The 19,331-nt window shown below is 38.3% G+C and overlaps 1 protein-coding gene across 1 annotated transcript; it reads right to left on the reverse strand.

Moving 5' to 3' along the window:
• Nucleotides 1–10,095: 10,095 nt before the first annotated feature.
• On the reverse strand, nucleotides 10,096–18,444 carry LOC134649710 (pickpocket protein 28-like; the record flags this gene model as incomplete). The annotated part of the gene is made up of 13 exons (XM_063504539.1): nucleotides 10,096–10,174; nucleotides 10,785–10,952; nucleotides 11,602–11,764; nucleotides 12,130–12,189; nucleotides 12,718–12,848; nucleotides 14,222–14,361; nucleotides 14,824–14,916; nucleotides 15,163–15,286; nucleotides 15,614–15,765; nucleotides 16,461–16,503; nucleotides 16,773–16,897; nucleotides 17,224–17,353; nucleotides 18,266–18,444. Coding segments are annotated over 13 exons (1,581 nt in total), but the record flags the coding sequence as incomplete, so codon positions are not given.
• Between the last annotated feature and the right edge of the window lie 887 nt (nucleotides 18,445–19,331).

Below are 19,331 nucleotides of genomic sequence, written 5' to 3' on the forward strand. Positions count from 1 at the left end.
AAACCTAGTATGGACTTAGGCAGATTTCTTTCAGACCCAGATTTGAGGTAGCCTGGTTCTTTCAATTTTAACGTTAGTTGGCAAGATAATAGCACATCTAATGCCTCTTCTAAAACTACTAGTAAGAATGTGTGATCTCTACAACTTCTGGTATAAATCTGAGCAAAACTTAGTATGGGCTTAGGCTGATATCTTTCAGACCTAGATTTGAGGTAGCCTGGTTCTTTCAATTTCAACGTTACTTGGAATGATGATAGCATGTTTTATGGTGCTTCTAAAAATACTAGTAAGAATGTGTGATCTCTACAACTTCTGGTATAAATCTGAGCAAAACCTAGTATGGGCTTAGGCAGATATCTTTCAGACCCAGATTTGAGGTAGCCTGTTTCTTTCAATTTCAACGTTAGTTGGTAAGATGATAGCACATCTAATGCCGCTTTTAAAAATACTAGAAAGAATGTGTGATCTCTACAACTTCTGGTATAAATCTGAGCAAAACCTAGTATGGACTTAGGCAGATATCTTTCAGACCCAGATTTGAGGTAGCCTGGTTCTTTCAATTTCGACGTTAGTTGGGAAGATGATAGCAAATCTAATGCCGCTTCTAAAAATACTAGTAAGAATGTGTGATCTCTACAACTTCTTGTATAAATCTGAGCAAAATCTAGTATGGGCTTAGGCAGATATCTTTCAGACCCAGATTTGAGGTAGCCTGGTTCTTTCAATTTCAACGTTATTTTGCAAGATGATAGCACATCTAATGCCGCTTCTAAAAATACTAGAAAGAATGTGTGATCTCTACATCTTCTGGTATAAAACTGAGCAAAACCTAGTATGGGCTTAGGCAGATATCTTTCCGACCCAGATTTGAGGTAGCCTGGTTCTTTCAATTTCAACGTTAGTTGGCAAGATGATAGCACATCTAATGCCGCTTCTAAAAATACTAGTAAGAATGTGTGATCTCTACAACTTCTGGTATAAATCTGAGCAAAACCTAGTATGGGCTTAGGCAGATATCTTTCCGACCCAGATTTGAGGTAGCCTGGTTCTTTCAATTTCAACGTTAGTTGGCAAGACGATAGCACATCTGATGCCGCTTCTAATAATTTTAGTATGTTAGTGTGATCTCGATAATTTCACACTAATAATTCATTTGTGAAGTTAGCAGCCTAAATACATTTCTTTAAATTTTAAGTTTATTTGGTCTCTGTTGGGTCAGATTTGATAGATTTATTATTTGTGTTACTTATGTAGTACTTATTTTTGTTAAGAAACATCGTTTTCGTTAATTATTTTCAATTTTTATCAAGACGATTTAATTTGGTCGGGTTATCATGGTCAGCTAACTTTGGGCTGCTAACTTCACACCGGTGTACGTTTGCCCAAAAATATACTACAGAGAACGGGGTTAGTAAAAATTAGGGATGTGCTTTACTAAAATTTCCTTTTTTGCCCAGTAATGGAATAATATAATTGCTTACCTATAGACTAGTTAACTAAGCTCCTCGTGGAGCGCCCTAGTATCACACGTGTGATAGTAACTCCATACTGTTCTGGGTTCTGGGCGCTCCACGGGTTAGTACTTAAATTATTGACTTCAAAATCATGTCCAATGACTGACACTCTGACACGTATCACTGACACGTATCACTTTCTCCGTAAAATAAATACCCCGCACGCATCTTTGAATATTACCCAATAAAAAAAAACCGCTGTGAAAAAGTTATGGTATAGGTCACTAAAATTGTGATTGGCTAAAAAAAATTGTTTATACCAAACTTCTTGCGATTTGACGCTGTTTGGCGTAGTACAGTTTAGTCGCTCGCGGCAACAATACACGTAGGTAGGTTAATTTTTGAGCTCGTAGTTATACTATTTCGTTGGGTAAACTAATTGAATACGAGTAGATGGGATATTTATTTCGTTACTTAGTTTACCTGTCTAGTTTTGTCAACCCTAGCCAAAACATTTGAAGTAAAAATGCGCCTGTGTGCGGGCTCGTTTCTATGTAAATGCTATTGGCGTATTCGTTTAATCCACGCGTTTCCCGTCCAAACTGCTTGTATCTGCTTTAAACCGGATTAGGGTTGCTAAACTCGACTCGATTACTCGCGGAAAGGGGTATGTTAATGGTGTAACAGTTTTTAGGTGGAAATTAAGTGCATAATGTGGATTTGAATTTGGGTAAATCAAATTTGAAGGTGATAATGAAATGATGTAGGTTTGGGATTACTTAAAAAGGTATTTCAGGGTTTTGTAACAAGATTTTCCAACAATTGAAAAACCAATAAGTAGATCCAGTTCATGTGAAGTTATAGATGGCCAAGCAGATAAAGGCAGTAGAAAAAGGCGGCAAATGTTTAAAAATGTAGGCGTTAAGGGATATCGTCCCATAGAAAATTTGAATTTCGCGCCTTTTTCTACTGACAAGATTTGCTTGACCATCTCTAAGCTAGCAGTCCGATTAATATTCAAATTTGAATAACCTTATCATACATTACATAGACTTGACGGGGTTTATGAATAACGCCATTAGACTTTAAAATTCAATCTTTGTTTAAAAGACAAGTAAGAAAATGAACAACCTAAAGCTGTACCAAAAACCCATGAGTTACGACGCATCGTTACAAAAAAAACCTCCATAAACCAACTTTTATTGGACGATCAATAATATCTTATACGCACATTCAATAACAACCAGCGTTGCTCAAGCGAATAAAGCAATAATTACACCGAATGGTACATAAAGAAGATTTACGCGAAACAGTCCATGGAAGTCGTAAAATCCTCGAAACGGTTCTATAAACATCCCTAGTGCAGGAAAGACTCGCATATATCTCGGGCTCAATAAAATAAATCCGGCGGCTCCATAATAACATTCAGAGGTGAATTATTTTCTAATCCTCGGTTGGGAAGCTAATAGTTCGCACGTGTTGGCATCCGGCTGAGTTAGGGAGGAAAACATCCCAAGAAAAACACGGTAATGCTCGCTTAATGCGCGCCACCTTAATAATTGTCTAATAAATTCGGCGGCAAAGCCAGGGATGTTATTACAACCGAACCGAGTAAGTCGAACGGCCTTTCAAACTAGTATACGGGTAAAAACCGTCTATCAGGTAAGTCCGTCTCAGGCTCTTTCGGGACTTGAGTTTGTGTTTGTTCACATACTCCAATTAAAGATGGTCGCTAGAGAAGGACCCAAGCTCTTCCTTTCTGACTCTGTCTGAGTGAAGTACGAATACAAATCCGAGAGTTCTTGTCCTATGATGGTCTTCAGCAATACATTTTATACGTAGAGTTTCCCCACATTTATTTACCTTACCTTTTATCCATTGCTTAACAATCTACTATTTTACTTTCCATTTTTGAAATATACTTAGTTTCCGAGGCTACATTATCAGAACCCCTAGCGTAAATTTCATTCGATAGCGTGACGTGCGTCCGCGTTCGCGTTGTACCTATGTGGGATTTTGAACAGCGCGCAAGCGGGACGTTTTGGAAACTCATAATCACATACAAAATGATACTTTAACACAAACGCGTAGGTACTTCACGTCACGCTATCAATTGAAAGGTACTATATTATGACATGACTGGTAAATTAAAGCGAGCGACTATGATGACTTGATGAGCTCTGTAAGAAATGGGAAAAAAGCTCAGCAAACGTTAGAGAGCTGAGTTATCTCAACGAGCGCTTCTCTATATACGATTGTTATTGTTTTAGGGTACATAAGCACATAAATTTAACGTAACGTTCGTATTGTCTTGCGCCAATTCTATGTATTCGACCTACCCCCCTCCCCATTTTTAGTATAATAGAAATATTAGGTATATTCGTTGAAACCCGATAAGTGAGTGAAGCGTCCCTTATTTATAAAACCTTTGTTAAATTATGTATATCCAACACATTTGTTGGTTTATAAATCCAACATAAATCGAAATGACGGATAAGGACAAACAGTTATAATAAAGGGCTTGTAAAACTTACATCGGTTTATCTGTCAACACTATCGTAAATGCTATCGTATAACATTAATGTGCATATCAAATACTTAAGTGCCACCCCACACTAGCGTCTCCGAGCATCGGCGTCGGCGTCTAGTCAACCCTATGTCTGCTGCTCGACGCAACGTTGGCGCAACTGAGCAGCGACGCCATTTTCCATAGCGCTGACTAGACGCCGACACTCAAAAGACGCTAGTGAGGGTTGGCACACACCTTCCACCGTGTCAACAACAACCTTTACTCCATCACCAGATTTTCCATTATTTACCTCAAAACAGCCGGTTAAAGGTTTAAAAGTCACAAAGGCGAACGAACAAATAACCTGCATTATTTTCACGCCATCTCACCCCACCAAGAATGCACGTCGCCTCAGATTAATGTAGCTCCATACATTTATTTTCAACTCTGTTCAACAAGACACTAGTCTAGCCCCACCTTTATCCAAAACCTAACCTACTCAAAAATGAACCTTATAAATTATACGCTAATGTTTAAATTAGCTTGATGCGTTTGAAACATAGAGCGTTTGTTGGGTAGGTGAGGTATGAATTTTCTTGAAGTTCTTTTCGTGTCTATCTGAGCACTTTGCAAGATAAAATGTGTACGAGATGGTGCATAGATCAGGCTCGCGGCGTCTGCGAGTGACGGCGGCGGTCAAGCTGGAGTCTTAACTTAAAAAGGGTTCTTATGTACACGTTATACTTGAAGTATACTCAAGAGGAATAAACTGGGTCAATTCGTATGTAGACTATATGCAACCAAATACGTTGTTCAGTTTTCATCACTATCACTACACCTTATAAAACAAAGTCACCCGCCGTGTCTATCTGTTTGTGTGTTTGTATGTTCGCGATAAACTCAAAAACTACTGAACGTATTTTCATGCCGTTTTCACCTATCGATAGAGTAATTCTTGCTTAACGTTTTGCGCACTGGAAAACATCGGAGGTAAATCTTAAGACTGAAATACGCGATTAAGTCCCGTTTTACAATTTAATAATGTGTAACAATTTTGAAAGTTTAAATCATGTGTCCTGTATTACACTTCTTTATAAACCCCATAATGAAATCCCTTGAGAAAACCTCAATAAAGAGTTCAATAGGTGTTTTTAGCCTACGGTTTTACGGGACCCTAAAAAGATGGTTCGCGTCTAGTTCCCAGTGGCAGGTGCTACATTAACATCCTGTACAATCACCGGATACGGCAGACAGGGATATCACTTTGGTCTGTGGTGTCATTCCTCCATATAGTTAATACTAAGGAAAAGATAATTGTTGATGGAATTTTTAGGCTACGTTTACACCAGAGATGTGCTATCATACGGACAAAATCATCCCAAATTTAATTATGTTGGTCATGAGACACACAATTCTTGAGAAGATTACATATTTTTACGAAACGGACAACGTAATCAAACAAATGAACCTAACGCCGCAAGACTACACGTAATCGATTATATCGCTCGCTCAAAGCGATAAAATTAAAAAGGCGGGACAGGAGGCGATAAAGAGATAAAAGGAGACCGTTTATAACGTTGATTACGATAGCGCGACGCGATCCGTTAAGTGCTGTTCGGTAGCCGCGCGAGCAGCGACAGCAAAACCATTTCCATTTAGTCTGGACAAACAATAAGTAGACAAGACAAGACAAGACAAGACAAGAATGCGCCACACCCAGCCGGGGACATGCCCGCTCCGGACTAGCCGGCATACCAGGGGACGAAATTTTAAGGGAGTGACACGCTCTGGGATGGGGAGGGATAGTTACAATCAGCCGGCTATGCAGCCTCAAGCCAATATTGGAAGATAGGTGGGGTAGGTTATGTCGTTGAAGGAGAGCGTTGGTGATATGCTGCTCGTCGTTTCCGTTTCGGTCTTCGTAGTATCTTGTATCAATCGTCGATGTCCTCATGAGATGGCATTTGCTCGTCGATTCCAGGTGCTGTTTCTTCTTCGTCTGATTCGCTGTCGGTTTCGTCCAGTTGATATATTTCTCTTGCTGCTTAGATGAATTCGCCTTTGTCGTCTGCCATGTTGATCCACTCAGATGGATGCCTGGTGTAATACTCCATGTTCTGTGTCAGCGAGTTTTCAGCGAGTTCAAGTGTAGAGTGGTCTGCCAACTTCAAGTTTTTTGGCTCTATTAGTTATATATGCTACTTCTAGGAGGTGCGGTTTTGGCCGTCTTAGGATGTGTCCTAGGTAGCACATTCGTAGGCGTTTTATCCTTTTGGTTATTGTTTTGCCGTGTAGTATATCGCGAATCTTACTGGGCCTCGGCGTTGTTCCTGACTTATTTAGCATGTCTCTTAAGATTATTCGTTCGTATTGCATACGGGACTCTGATGAAGTTTGTGAGGATCTTGGCGTTATTGTCAGTATAATAGAATTGTCTAAGGAACCCGGATTTTGTGGCCGTCTGTTTTATTATGTTCACGCTGGCGTCTTGTAAATGGAGACAATGGCAGGCAAACAACCCTTGCGTAGGTAGTGCCTTGCGTAAATTATTACTGTTAATGACCGTATTTTGTAGAACTACTATGAATAGTGCCAGATGTGTACTCTTTTACAAATAAGTTGCGTTGGTATTGTTTCAACTAGTTGCAGAGAGGAATCCCTTTTTTTTAGCGGCAGATGTGGATATTTCGGGCTTTCCGGGGAGCAATATGCCTTCGGGTTATTGTGAGTAAAGTAGGTAGGTAATACCAAATATCGTTCCTGTTATGTGTAAGTAGTTACGATATACTTTGTTTTATGATAATTGATTCTCTGGAATACAACATATATATATTATTCTGCACCTATACGATTGATGTCTTGTTAAGGTAGGATAATCTACCATTTCAGGATATCATTTAATATTATTAAATGTGGAACAATGGCACCAAACTATATTCGTGAATAATAAAAACGGACTAAATTGGCTATGAAATCAGCTTTCCTACTAAATAATCGCGCTTTGGGCCAAAGCTAGCTCGATGGTGGTAGGCTAGAGGTACTGGAATTAAGGCTGGCAAAATAAGGCGTTATTAATAAAAAAGACTAGGTAGATGAAACTAGATATAACTGAAATCAACTGGTAGGTAAGTGATCTGCCTTCCTTACCTATAACGATATGAGTCGGTAGAAGCCAACAGTGGCCTGTTGGTGCTGGTATAAATTAAACCTGGGAAAACTATGTGCAATATTTGATCTATATACTATACCGTTTATGGAGTACTAACAATTGGTAGTTGAAGGTAAATATGTGTGCCTTCCTATGTTATTTATTCGCTTATTTAAGGCTCTTTAGGATTAACAAGCGATTGTCGAAGAGTAGACCCGTCAAAATATGTCTAGTTATTATGTAGATTAGGGTAGTATTATGGGCCTAGCTTTAGTCGTAGTTAGGTTGCCTACCTAGGGTAGGGATTTAGGTTTAGGGCCTGATGGGCGTCTTTAGCCTATGAGCAAGCAGATTCGGAGCGATCTCACCAAGTTTGGCCGTCGTGTAGGCGACAGACGCCGCGTCTCGACGTTGGACCGCTGATGAAGCAGCGATCGCACCTACGATCGTCACGGTGGGCTTGCGCAGGCACGGACCGCATACAGATTAACGCACTTGTACACGTAAATATTTTATAATTGGGGTGCACTGATAACCGTAACTATAAACACTTTCACGGGATTCTGTAATTTAGTAACCAAGCGACCCGAGAGCTTTAGCGCGAGATGGCTCTTAGATGTTGGCGCGGCGATGCTCGACCATCTGGCGATGGGTGCTATTGTTTCGTTGCGCGTTTATGAGGTTTATTTGTTTGCTCTGGGCACGACCACTCGGTACGGCGTCCAAAATGGAACTCTCAGTCTGGACAAACAATAAGTAGACAAGAAAAAAAAAAAACAGTTTTCCAATGTCTTTCTACCATACGACGCTATGGAATGCAAAGGAACTATGGGTGACGTGATATACATTTGAAAACTATAATTCCCAGCTACAGTCAAAGGCAACTACTCGTAATTGTTGATAATTTAATAAATAACATATTTTCCATTGGCAGTTCTGATGTAACAACTGTTTTTCTAATAACAAAGAAAAACTGCAAAATGGGATACAAAAGTGGGAAATACCCACTTGACAAGTTGCTTCCCCTTCCATTATTTTTCTTACCTACACAAGCTACGATACATGCAATTGCATACCAAGTTGTATGCTTCCCTCCGGTTGGGCCTGTATTTTAGGTAACGAGTCGGACTACAAGTAATTTTGACTAAAAATAACTGCCAAGAGTAACATATATGTTAAAAATACGATAAGATCATATTTTATTGTTTTCAAACAGATTACAAAATACACGTAATTATAACATTTAGCGCCATTTGAACCATTGCTCTAACCCAGGTTTACCGGTTGAACCTGGAGTTACCATGGCTACCGGTACGATTTGACAGCGGGTTAACGGTTTAACTGCTTAACCCCAGGTTGGGGAGATGGCGCAAGTGGGCCTTAGAATTATGTTTTGCTGTCGGTACCAAAGTATCAGATGATCGGCAGCCGAGCGTAACCGGTTGCACTCAAATGATACACTTTTGACAGCTTAAAGATATACCAGTGGAGATATTGACAGCCACGCAATCCATACTGAAATGGACGTGTAGAAAGAAGATATTAACCTATCTTTTTCTAATGGATGGAACGTAATGTTTACTTGTAGTAGCTACTTTTATTAATTCTTAAACCTTACTTTGATATTTAATATATTTAGCTTGAAACTAAGTAGTATGTTGTCTAATTTGTCAATAAAATCTCTGAAAAATGTTTTTTATAGAATATTGTTTTTTATTTTGTCAGCTTATATGTATATTATTTCAGCTTAGATTTTATAAAAGTAAAAAAGAAGAATTATCCACCACAATAATTTCCTACCACACAGTCAACTGAACTCTAATTAATAACAAAACGAAATATTAAAGGTTTTTTATAGAGTTTATAAAGGTACTTTTTATTGCTTTTTACTTTTAAGTATATTCATAATTTCATATTATAAATATATGTCGGCGAACGGTGGTCCTAATGGCGGTGGGGGCGTGGGGGTAGTACCTAGATGTATTACTTCACAGCTATAATAGTAGGTATGCTACCAACGCATGAAATAAACATTCGGACTCATTAACCATACTAGTGCCTACTATATTTCAGTACTAAATGATGAAAAGAACTAATTGCTATTAGAATGTTGACTGGTTAAATTGAAAATAAAAAGATCACATGAAATCGTTCAAATCTTTATTTCAGTCAAACTAAACCGGTTCCAACCCTACACCTCTGACCCGAGAAGATTTAACCCGGCAACAAACTCGGCGGGACACATCTTTTCAAAACAACACATAGTTTCTTTATTTTACAAAAGTAAGCTTATAATGGCACATAAGAAATCAAAATAACACTTGGAATAAAACACTTAGCTAAACGGTTAAAGAACGTGAGAATCTATAAGCTTTCAGAATAATCCTTCAGGTGTAAGCCTTCAGGAACGTAGCGAATTAGGCACGAGCTTGGCTAACGTCCGATCTCTAGCGCGGTCCGATCAAGAAGAAGGACAAATCCCCGCGGCGGAGCCAACTGCTCCCGCCTCCAAATCAAGTTGGCAAACCTGCCTGACCAGTCTACCAACATAACGACAAAAATGCCAGTCGTGCCTACGTTCACTCAAGATACCCCTCTTGACGTTCCAAAGCCTTCTACCTGTCATCTTAGTTCATCAATACGCCAATAGATGGTGGCGTTACTCTCTACGCAACTTTATGATTCCGTTACAAGCAAATAATATGTAGCCAAACATTGCTAATCGATTTTATACAGGCGTTTAAAGCTATGAACTGTAACCCTGCAATACGTCCTTCTGGTGTCTCGCTCCGACATATATATTAAACTAGCTAACTTAGGATGATACGAGTAAATAAATAAAGACAATAAAACGAAACAATTCAACGTTACGATATATGAAATAAACGCGTGAGATGAAACTACATAGAAAAATATTATCAAGAGAAACATACAATATCTGTGCAAGTTGATCTGGTTCATATAGAATATAAATTATTATGTAAAATAAACTATTTCTTATACACGCTTTCCTTAAGCTTCTTCTTTTCATTCTTCATGTCGTTTTTCAGGGTGCACCACAATCTGAAATACAAAAAATATGTACTGATGGAAATAGTTATTTTAAATAATTGTTGATGTAATTTTTTTTTTGCTTGTATGTAAATTCAATGTTGACGTGTAATAGTGCCATTGTGGCCTATTTGCTGAATAAATGTTATAGTTTGAACCTAGTTAAATATTCCAATGGCGCTGAGGAAGGACAACCCAAGTATTTAGATACAGTAGCCATGAAATGAATATCGATTATGATATTGATGAATATTATTATTCACCTTAGAGAGCAGAAGTATTTAAAAGATCTGAACAAGGCTAAGGTATAAACACGCAAAGAAGAGGCCTCAGATTTTTTACGTATTATGATACTGATTGACATTATTATATACCTTACAGTGCAGAAGTAAAAAGTATTAACATGGCTGAAGAAGAGCCCATGGAAGAGCTGAGGCCTAATAACCCGACGCAGACATTTTTGGTTATGATACTCATGGAAATTATTGTTTACCTTAGGGTACGAAAGTAGGTAGATGATCTTATCAATGCTGAAAATGGAGAACAAGAACCCTAGAAAGAGGCCTGGCCAACGTACTTAGTATGGATTCTAATAATGATACTGATGGTAATTATTATTCACCTTAAAGTACAGAAGTAGAAGATCTCAACGAAGCTGAGGAAGGAGAATCCGAGGAATAGCCCCAGCAACCCGCCGCAGTTGGCCAGGAAGTCCGTCAGTCCGAACAGCTCCGAGCGCCGCATCGACACGAACCGAGGCTCTTTGAAGTAAATTTCTAAACGGGAATATCTGTAATATGATATTAAAGCATACAACATGTACCATTATCACCATTTTTCCACAGTGTTGTGGAAGGTTTGTAAAGCATGCGCATGCTTTTTAAAGGAAGACCAAAAATAGAATAAATTTTGGGAGTCATAAATGTCAGTCAATAAAATCCAGAATGGAGTTACTGTATGACGCGAGTACGGTCCAACCTGAAATGAGCGGCAGATTCCTGCAGCCGACCTGTCTCCACACGTATTGGCTCGCCTTTCCTGTTGGATAAGACAGTGAAGCCGAGAGGGTAATGCAGGTGCTCGGCATCCATGCGATTCCTTAGTTCCATCCCAGGCGGTGTAATGGGGTGTCACACCATAAATCGTCTGCAATAGACGCTAAGGCAAATGATGTCAGTCTATGAGTCTGTGAGCCATATGTCAGTCAGTGTCTATGTTTCGGATTGGTACCCTATTGAAAAAGATGCAGTGTGACATATTATTCATATCTCAGAATATCAAAAAGAGCCTGATGAACGTTGAAAATTAAAAAAATATTAACTATTTTACTAACTATATGAATATGCAAGAGCTTATATAGCATTATTATAAAGGCACATTATCCTCATGTTCACAGTAGACTTGTAGCCATAAAAAAGTGATGAGTTACTAATACTCACCGGCGGTTATCTTGTAACGTTCGGTTGTGAATCATTTTGATGGAATTATTATATTTTTGTAAATCAAATTCTGTTTTAAGGATTTCTGCGTCATAGTGAACACTGTCGCATGACGGCAAACAGTTACATTTTCCATACTTCAGATTATTCGATGCTAATTCATCTGCAAGAAATTTACTGTAAGTAAACATGACTATAGGTACATAACTAATATATTGACTTTTAATATTAGGTATTAACTATAAAATTACACATTTCTTTGATACTTTGAATAGAGTAAAAAGTCCTGATGGTTTCAGAACGGTTACTTCATTTAAGACGTGGGTACTTATCATTTGATGATAATTATTCCAAATTCAAGGCTACCACATATTGATAATCATATTATGGTTTATTAAAGAATACATAGGTACATATTAAGAATCGATGAATTGCTTGGGTATTGGTTTAACTAATTCGTTTTTTACTTGGTACTACGTTTTTTTACTATTCTTTACCAACCTATCCTTTAGGTGAGCCTGAACTTACCTTGTGCATTTTCTACGCACGTTTGTTGCGAGGCTGTGCATATTTCAGAACCGTTGTTATCTGTAATAAACAAAAACAGAATTTCCAGTTGTCTTTGTTTATGTTACTCTATATTTATTATAAACTACGAGTATGTGAGGTGTGCAATAAAGATTATTGTATTGTATTGTAATTACTTGATGCCTACTAATAACTACAAAATCATTCAAAAGTTTATTAGGATGTAACACAGAAAAGTCTGCACTTATGGAGCATTACACGGGTAGTGTCATACAAATACATTTTAATAATAGGTGTAGGCATTAGATTTTTTCAGGGTTTAAGTCACAATACGTAGAAATCTTTAGAAAATTCGGGGAACAACAGACGATGATTTCCAAAAAATGCTCTTTATTTGAAAATGTGATAGATGCAAATCAATAAGCTGTTACAAAATTCCTTGACACCTATCGTGTGCGGCGCGTCTTCGTGAACCTTGTCGAAATGCACAAAGTTTAGGCTGTAGTAGTGCGCGTCAGTTAACGCCTTTGGCAGCCAAAGGGTAATAATAATAAAATTATAGCCTTCAAATTAAAGCAGACCACTTACGCGGCATGTGAAACCACACACACTTGCACTTCTCGTAGGTGTACAAAGACAGGCACTCCAGTTGGCAGTTGTCCGGTGTGTACATCGCGAAGTACTTTAGGTCCCGATCCTTGGGGAAGTAGCACTGGCGCCTGTGGACCGCAAAGAAACGTTCGGTACATTATGCAGTTGCACACATACACAGTCATATCTTCTTGGATTACGATTGGTTTACGAAATCTTGAATATTTTTTTGTCAAGAAATTGGTCTGGACTATTTATTTTATTTTGGACTATATCTAATCTATCTATCTATCTAATCTAATACCTTTAAAAGAGCTATTCTTGTTTATTTATTTATATATACATGTCGGAGCGAGACTCCAGAAGGACGTATTGCAGCGTTACAGTTCATAGCTTTAAACGCCTCAGATAAAGTCGATTAGCAATGTTTGGCTACGTATTACTTGGTTGTAACGGAATAATAAAGTTGCGTAGAAAGTAACGCCATCTATTGGTGTATTGTTGAACTAAGATGGCAGGTAGAAGGCTTTGGAACGTCAAGTAGTTTAACTTGGGTGAACGTAGGTACAAGGTGTGGCATTTTTGTTGTTATGTTGGTAGACTGGTCGAGCAGATTTGCGAACTTGACTTCGAGGCGGGAGCGGTGAGGCTCCGCCGGCAGAATTGATTTGACCGCGCTAGAGATCGGACGTTAGCCAACCTCGTGCCTAATTCGCCACGTTCCTGAAGGCTTATACCTGAAGGATTATTCTGAAAGCTTATAGATTCTCACGTTCTTTAACCATTTAGCTAAGTGTTTATTTCCAAGTGTTATTTTGATTTCTTAAGTGTCATTAGAAGCTTACTTTTGTAAAATAAAGAGAAGAGGTGTTGTTTTGAAAAGATGTGTCCCGCCGAGTTTGTTGCCGGTCCCATATTGGGATACCCTTCTCCAATTGAGAAGGATTTAAATCTTCTCGGGTCAGAGGTGTACGGTTGGAGCCGGCATAGCTTGACCTAAATAAAGTTTTGAACGATTTTATGTGATCCTTTTATTTGAGCTCAATTCAATACTTCCCAATAGTGAGTAGTTAGGCACTGGTATGGTTAATGAGTCCGGAAGTTTATTTCATGCACTGGTAGCATACTATTTTAGCTGTGAAGTAATACATCGAGGTACTACGCCCACCCGCCAGCGCTTCGTGCCTCCGTCATACATATATTTCGGGGATCTCGGATACGGCTCTAACGATTTCGATGAAAGTTACTACATATATGGGGGTTTTCGGGGGCAATAAATCGATCTAGCTAGGTCTTATCTATGGGAAAATGCGCATTTCAGTTTTGATATGTTTTCCGAGCAAAGCTCGGTCTCCCAGATATTGTACAGAAACGTCTGCAATACGACACTATTTACATACCAAAATATTCAAAACAGACAAAATAAAACTTTGATAACTACTGTATTAATTAACAATCATGTTAATAAATTCCATCTTATAAAATGAATGTTAAAACTTACTGTTCAGGTTTGTAGTTGATCAAGCTTTCGGATGTATTGAGGATACTGAACTTGAGGGCCAAAGAGGTGACTTGTTTAGCGATAGCTGCGTAGTAATACAGGGAAGATTGGGGCAGGTCTGCCGGGTGCTGGAGATAAATCTGTAACAAAAATAATTGAATGTCATTGTTTAAAAGGTTGTTCGATGGTTACTGATGTCAAGCTGAGTGAAGATCTTTTGATTTTTTAATGACACTTTTAAAAAAGTTGTGTGGGGAATTTGAGTTGGTTTTGGGATTTGAACTACGAGTATGTGTTGTAAGCCAGCATTGTCCGTAGGAACAAAAGCGACAAATTAAAAAAAAAATGACGAAACAGGATCTATCTCCCATACGAAATTTGAATTAAAAAAACAAAGAGGGTGTGACACATATCAACATCACGCAGCCAAGCTTTCATACAGTCTGTAGCTGGGTCATTCTCAAAAAACATGTTTGCGGTCTAATTGCCGCGAACCATAAAAATGTATGAAAAGAGTCATAGATATTTGAAACATTCTTAGAGCTGCTCACAATGACTTGTTAACACCGCCCCCTGCAGTAAATGGTAGACCTTATACTTACTTTCCAGCCATTGGAGAGGCTGTTGCAAGAGTCATCGATATCTGCGCTATCTTCGAGAAGCATAATTTCTAGATCCGGGTTTGCACCATTTTCCTAGAAAATTATGATACTTTTATTTGTCTAGTGTCTAGGTATTATTTTGTATGTTACTTTACGAGTAACATGTGTTTTTCCCAGAAGGAAAAGTGATTTGCTCTCAATGTGGATATTTCTTCGGCTTCTCTGTTACATTTTTCACACATTGTACAATGTACACAACTGCAATATCAAAGTTGAATTCAAAGTTAAAGTGTCTAATTCTGAAACTTTGAATAATAAATAATTCATTTTTCTACTAACTCTTCCTCGACGTGGATATTCCTTCTTCTTTTCTGTTACATTTTCACTCGTCGTATATCCAGAAATTATATCCCATTTATTTATAGGAGTTGTGGAATTCAGGTATTTGTAATCATGTTGAATACTGAAAAAAACCAAAGGTTTAAATAATGCTTTATACGAGGAAATAAAAATACGCAAACACAACCAAAAACTTGCCTGTTAATTTTGAATTATACACCATTCCCGTGTTGGACTTTTGATGAGAATATATTTTTCAGGTCTTCTCAGTCACCTAGGTCGCCATCTATCAGTCATACACTTAAACCTTCCTCAAGAATCACTATCTATTGATAGGTGAAAACGGCATGAAAATCCGTTCAGTAATTTTCGAGTTTATCGCGAACATACATACACACAAACAGACAGACACGGCGGGGGACTTTGTTTAATAAGGTGTAGTCATACATACCTTTCGGTTTTGAAGATGTCTTTATATGCCAGTGCGTTAAAGTTGAAACAAACTCCTTCACGAGTTAATACTTCTGTGAAGTATCGTTTACATGAACTGTAAGTACCTCTCCATCGACATGAATACATTGCTTCATCTAGCTTAGGCGCAATCTAGAAGTATTTTATTGTAGGTAAGTTTTTAAATCTAATAATAGGGTATTTTTATACGGTGGTTTGAATGAAAACGACCACGACCACCAGTGTAACCTGTGTCGAAACGTCGGTAAATAATAGTAATAAAAAAATTTTCGCGATAGACCCGTCTATAAATGTGAGTTAATACGTGTTCAAAACGCGAAAGTTTTAAATATTATATTTTTTGGTATGTCTCGTCATACTCTGAGGGGTGAATAATTATGACTGTAGATAATACTGAATAACGTTTACTATGGGGACATTCCCAAATTCTTGAGAAAAATTCGTAGGCGATTCCTATTATTGCCAATGTTTTATATGGAACAGTAAGCACATATTTTTTACGATTGCGGGGTTGGCCCCATAGTAAAAGTTTTTCACTATGGCCTTCATAACATATTTACACCTCAGAGTATGGTCAGACATAACACAAACATTTATAACTTTTATGTCTTTTTGTTTTACAAATTTACATATAATAATAACTTGAGTACTCAAAGTGATTCTGATCCTTAAAAGTACATTTTAGGCTGTGGAAGTAATATTGATACATTTGAATTAATTAGGTTTGAGTAAAAAATATGGATTATACTTGCTCTTATTATATGATCTACGAAGGATTTATTCGTGCGTGTACGATCCGTTAAATGCCAATAGAATTTTTCACATACTAAATAAGCATCTTCTAGTAGAATCCTCTCATTGCTATAAGTCCTATAGGAAAAAATATTCAAGGATTAAATAATTTTTAATTTATTTTATATATTACAACTTTAAAATAAAATTAATATCTGATAAAGAAGATTCGAATAGTTATTAGAAGATGGCCGTTCTTTCAATCTAATATTCGGTACGGGTTATGAGTCACTGAGAGTCACCTAATTCGTTTGGAGATGTACAAATTCAAGTAAATCTGGTAAATATATACCTTTGCGATCATTTAAATCCATATAGGTATCACGTAAATAGACATTATAACTTACTCATCATCGATTTCGCTCATATTTTTAGGTTTGCCCCAGCGATGTTTTATCTGTTTGTCCGTATAGTTATAAGCTGACGTTTTACATTTCCATTGCGGGCATATCGTTATTGATGGAAAAGGCACCTGCAATAAATAGATAGTTAAGACACAAAAAATTAGACACTACCTGTAGGCCTACTTATCCTCGGTTTTATCGCGGCTGGCCGCCATAGCGGCCAGCCGCTATATCAACCGCGTCAGGCGGCTGGCCGCTCAAACGAACCGCCTAAGCGGCCAGCCGCTAGTGCGTATGGGCCCTAAGATCCTGCGTACAATTTTTTGTACATATATAATATAAAAATATTTTGAACGTTCATTCAGTAAGTATCTAAGGGTTCCAAATTCAAAAACAAAACACATTCTTCTGGGTTTCAGGAGGCTATAGGGCTATCAAAGTAGAAAAAAATTACCTCTCCAACTGGAACCATCTTCTCGTTAAACGAGACAATGACAGGACTGTACCACCATTTATGCCACACGCGTTCGATCAGCATGAAGCACAGGATAACACTGGCCAGAAATGTGAGGACCCAAAACACTCTGAAAACAAGTCGTTAATTACTGCCAGGTTGAGGCTGTCTTTTCACTAAGGCGAGGCTCGGAAAAACGCCCGTCATTTTGACAAAAAAATCATAATTTAGGATTTATTTACGCGTCGAAAATGTTCGTTTACGGTTTACGGATGTCATTTAGGCATATTTAATCGTTGATATTGGTATAAAGATGTCTGTGTTGTATGAAACAGGGTAATGTTTTCAAAATGACGGTGGTTTTTCGGAGCCTTGGAGATGAGAGAAGATGCGTGGAAATCAACCAATGTTATTGGTTGTAATCCGCATCTGCTATCAGCTTTGTTGGATTACAAGTATTACAACCAATGTTATTCTCCTCACATCTCCGCCTCTTCTCTAAAATATACCAAATGATTGCATCTATTCTTATCTTTAAGTCAGATTGGTTAGAATACGAAAATTATTTCAGTGATTTATTTACTAGCCTACTACCTTTTTTACTATCCCGCCTACTGTTTCTTTCCCGCCATTTGGTATTGCATACCACCACTCTTTAGAAAATGTATTAAGGTATTAAGGTCGTCCCGCCATCTCCGTTTTAAGGATGACTCGTCACTCTAGACCTGGGCCTTACCGAGGCGTCCGACATGTCATTTTCTATGACGGCTGATCGGTGATCACGTGGTGCTTTCCATAGAAAACGAAGCGCCGGAAGCTCCGGCCCGGCGCGGTCTAGCATGACTCGTGAGTCATCCTCTAGTCTTCGTCTGTCCCTAATAAGGCCTAGTTTCCCCTTCTGGGTTGGTAGGTCAGATGGCAGTCGCTTTCGTAAAAACTAGAGCCTACGTCAGTTCTTGGGATTAGTTGTCAAGCGGACCCCAGGCTCCCATGAGCCGTGGAAAAATACCGGGATAACGCGAGGAAGATTATCAAATCTTACTTCTCTATAACAGTGAGTCCAACTTCAGTGATGTACCGAAGGCCGTGTAGCGTGGTGTTCTTCGCGAAGTCAAAGAAGAGGTCTATGATGAGGAGCTTCTGTCTCTTTCTCCGCTGCTTCTTGATGTGGCACACCTTCCCGAACTCTCCCGGTACTCCTTCTTCCTCTTCTTTTCTAAAATTGTGTTGTGGGTAACAGTTTTGAATGATTCAAAGTTAGTTACACTAGACTTAAATTATATCGACCGACAAAACAAAAGGAAAAGTAATCACGGGTCTTATAAGTCTTCAATCCGGTCGATATTTCAACTCTTGTGTTGTGGGTACTTAGAAAAATATTATACTTAAATACATAAAGATCACCCATTACGCAGGAACAAATATGTATTTGTGGTCATCAAACAAATACCCTTACAAAAATTTGCACCAAGAACCATCGGTTTGGCCAGGGTCAACAACAAGACAAAAAATAATCTTTAATAGAAAAAAACCGACTTCTCTAACTACTAGCCTGGACCCACTTAACGGCGCTTATACTTTATTTGGTAATAAGTATACATTTTATGGTAATCATAGTGGTTTGTTTAGTTTAGGTATCATAGTGGTTTTCCGGATCAAGGTCCGAGTACGGGTCCGAGTCCGAGTACGGGTCCGAGTCCGAGTACGGGTCCGAGTCCAAGTCAAAATCGAAATTCAGAATCACAAAACGTGTACTATGCGTCGTTGAAGAGTTCTGTTCTGATCATCATCAGCAGTTCCGCTTCATCAAATGCCACAGTTTGTAATGTAAATGCGTGATTTTCTGATGAAAATATATAAAATTCTATACGTATGCCTTTAAGATTTGAGGAGTTCCCTCGATTCCTCATGGATCCCATGTTCAGGACTTGAGATTGACATAAATGTGCCTAAAAACCTAACTTGCTTAACAAACATAACGAAAAGGACAAATCGCCAAATGCGAGCTATGCGTCGTTGAAGAGTTCCGTTATGATCATCATCAGCAGTTCCACTGCATCAAATTCGACAGTTTTTAATGAAAATGCTTAATTTTTTGATGAAAATAC

Source organism: Cydia amplana, chromosome 7, assembly GCF_948474715.1.
Source record: "Cydia amplana chromosome 7, ilCydAmpl1.1, whole genome shotgun sequence".
Lineage (NCBI taxonomy): Eukaryota > Metazoa > Arthropoda > Insecta > Lepidoptera > Tortricidae > Cydia > Cydia amplana.